The sequence below is a fragment of the Panicum virgatum genome, chromosome 4N, assembly GCF_016808335.1.
Source record: "Panicum virgatum strain AP13 chromosome 4N, P.virgatum_v5, whole genome shotgun sequence".
In the NCBI taxonomy this organism is placed as follows: domain Eukaryota; kingdom Viridiplantae; phylum Streptophyta; class Magnoliopsida; order Poales; family Poaceae; genus Panicum; species Panicum virgatum.
In genome coordinates this window covers 13,119,486-13,122,687 of record NC_053148.1, presented here as the reverse complement: position 1 = coordinate 13,122,687, position 3,202 = coordinate 13,119,486, and the positions used below count along the sequence as shown (strand labels likewise).

At 47.1% G+C, this 3,202-nt stretch overlaps 1 protein-coding gene across 1 annotated transcript; it reads right to left on the bottom strand.

Annotated features, from left to right (window-relative positions):
• Positions 1 to 768: 768 nt before the first annotated feature.
• LOC120669151 lies at positions 769 to 2,245 on the bottom strand. The gene is made up of 2 exons (XM_039948951.1): positions 1,610 to 2,245; positions 769 to 1,533 (listed from the first exon to the last, which is right to left on the bottom strand). Exons 1-2 carry the CDS (start codon positions 2,243 to 2,245, stop codon positions 769 to 771), a joined length of 1,401 nt encoding a protein of 466 aa, XP_039804885.1.
• Between the last annotated feature and the right edge of the window lie 957 nt (positions 2,246 to 3,202).

The following is a 3,202-nucleotide window of genomic DNA, read 5'->3' as shown; positions in this document are numbered from 1 at the left end:
ACGAAGAGCCGGGAGGTTGCTGGGGCGCTGGCAGGCACTACTCCCTCGTCGACGGCCCGCAATTCCGTCACGCACCTGGAGGATGTGTGAAAGCCGGGCGTGCCACCTGACCTATACCCGATCAGGAAGGTGCGGACGTGCTTGCAATGATTGACCTGCACACACAAACACGTGGAAATGTAAGTCCGAGCCGTGGTCGGCTCCCCGGGACGACTCTTGCATCGGCTTTAAAGAGCTAATCGAGTCCCGGTGTCAGATGGGATCTGATTGTATCCAGATATTGATGATTAAAGCAAATAACTAAAAGACTGCTTCAATTAAATCTAATTAATCTAATCCACGACGGTAAAGGCTTCACTGCTAGATCGGAACATCCTACACGTGACTAGGCCTAATAAACGTAACAGATAACTAAACCATAACCAAAACAGAGGCCTAAGAACTAGCAAGAGCCGATTCCCGGATCAATTCCCTGTTAAGACTAAAGCAAAGCATCTAAGACGCCACCGGATCGTCCAACCCGTTTGCAAGGCCTAACCTAGCAGATATTATGCCAACTCTTAAGAACAAGAGCAAACCATAACAGATCAGATCTACTAAACATAAAAGAAGCAGGGTGTTGCCTCTGTGCAACTAATTCTATGCGACAAGAACTAGCATAAGATTGAAACATGATAGCACATAGACAACATGATATTCGTAGATGATAAGCAACGAAGCACAACAGATCTACTAAAAGCCATGCTACGAACATCAAGATAACTAGCATTACTCGCCATCAAAAGATCTACATGCTGGCCACAAGTGCTTCTCAAATACCTCACCTCGAAATCTTTTCTGAAAGTTTGCAACTAAGTGCCTCATGCACTCCCTATGCTCAACCCCATTGTTGAACACTTGAGTAACAGCAGAATCAATTCCTTTGCCAGCATCTGTTGAAATCACTAATCCCGGAGGTGACCCAATTGCTTGATGAAGTCTGCTGAAAAACCAAGACCAATTTTCAGTTGTCTCTGACCCAAACACACCATAACACACAGGGAACATCCAATAATTTCCATCAATACCAGTCGCAGATGCAAGTTGGCCCTTCCATTTTCCAGTCAAATGGGTGGAGTCCACACCAAGAAAAGGTCTGCAACCATCCAAAAATCCATCAACACAAGATTTCAATGCAACAAACATTCTAGTAAATCTCATTTTCTTCCCAACTTGCTCATACTCAATGTCCACCAAACTGCCAGGATTGGTCTTCTCCACCTCAGCCTTGAAACTCCAAACATGTTCAAAACTGTCATCCCACTTCCCTTTCAGCTGATCCAAAGCCATTTTCCTTCCATCCCACACTACCCAATATGACAATTGCAGGTGATACTGCTCTTCTAGCCTTTTCTGCAATGCTTTTGCCCCAATTGTAGCATCCTTGGCAAGCCAATCAAGAACTCTATCCTTGACCCAATGGTTTGTTGCCATGCAATTCTTCTCAACTTTTCCTATGCTTTGACAAGTGTGAGCATGAGGCATCTTCTTTATCTGCACCAAAATGGAAAAATCAGTTCAGCAAATATGCTACAAAATTTCAGCAAAAAACAAGAAGAAGAAACAATACCTTCCAAGTCCTCTCGTCCTGCAATCGTGACGCGTGTATCCGCCACTTGCACCCTTTAGCCTTGCAATATGCTCTATACCGTATTGTCTCAGAGTAGGGAGCTGCAATTTCATATTCACCTTTTATTGCATATTGTCTTATAGCATTCTTAAAAGTATCACCATCCCCAAAAGTTATACCAACTTCTATTCTTGGATTCTCTAAGTCAGTTGCATGGACAATATTCTCACAGCCCCATGCATCATCCACAACTAATTCATCCACCAAGCCAACATACTCTACATCATCATCTATTTCAGAGTCGTATGAATCAGAAACTGGGTCCTCATCATCCAGACCAACATACTCTACCTCATCATCCACCCATGGCACTTCATTGTTGTTTTGGATAGAAGGCTCTACAAGGGATGAGGCTATTTCAAGTGGGGGTTGTGCAATAATTTGGTTAGCTGGGCTATCAATGCTTCCTTGCAACACACAAGGCATGCTCTCTAGTCGTCCAATATCGTGCATGACTTCTAGATCATCCTTTCTCAGAACACGGACTTGTACAGATAGCCTCCTTGACTCCCAGTACATGTCAATTGCATGAAGCAATTTCTGATCAGAAGTGATCTCTTCATAAATACGACTCATTTTATCTGATCAGAAGTGATCTCTTCAAAAATACGACTCATTTTATCCCAATATGTGACACGTAATTTGTGTTTAGAGCCAAGCTTAATTTCTGCACTAATGTCAAGTAGCAAATCATTCCAATTTGTACTATCCCTGTCTAAAACCTTAGGAATGTTACATGCTTCACAATATTCCCGACCACCATCATCATTAAATTTCACATAAGCACCTACTCGGGCAGCCAGCCTGTAGGACGAATTGGGATCCATCCTACACACATAGCAACCAATTTTGCCAACGAAAAAAGGATATCAATCTACACATAGATGTAGAATCAAGCCTACAGTTAGCTCTAACCCAAGGACACATGGCAGAAACCTTACCCACCACCCATGAAAGATCGATGTGATCCTCAGGAAAAATCTCGCTCAAGAATCGTGGAGGATCCATTTGCAATGCTCCAGAAAATCCGGACCTCCGCGCAGCAATTCGCCGCCCCTTGCGGTCGGCTCGCTGCAACCCCGGGATCCGCTGGGCGGCGGCCCGAGCGCCCCGTGCAACCGCGCGTCCAGGCGCCGGCACCTGGCTCCCCGTGCGGCGCGTGACAGGCCGCCGGCCCCGACCGCCCCGTGCGGTGCGGGTCCGACCGCCGGCCCCGACCGCCCCGCGCGGCGCGGGTCCGGCCGCGGTCTCCGAGCACGGGACCACCCCTGGCCGCAGGCGGGAGCACGTCCAGGCAGGGCGCTGCCAAGGATGCAGGAGGGGGAGCAGGAGCCACCGGGTCAAGGCTCGAGCAGGAGGCGCCGGGGAAGGATCTCGGGAGACTTCTGATTCGATTCAGCTCCAGGGGAAGGATAGGAAGGATAGGGATAAGGGGTACAATTGTCATTTCTCATGGGCTTCTATTAAAAATGAGTATAATAATGGGTGCGGTGTCCTACAGCTAATTGCCACATTTTTACGGTGTGAACCGGC

What these genes read in the sequence shown, in the direction of transcription:
- LOC120669151 (XM_039948951.1), bottom strand. Translation starts at nt 2,245, where the DNA reads ATGAGTCGTATTTATGAAGAGATCACTTCTGATCAGAAATTGCTTCAT. An exon ending in AGGACGAGAGGACTTGGAAG is followed by an intron (nt 1,534 to 1,609) that starts GTATTGTTTCTT and finishes ATTTTGGTGCAG; the next exon opens with ATAAAGAAGATGCCTCATGC.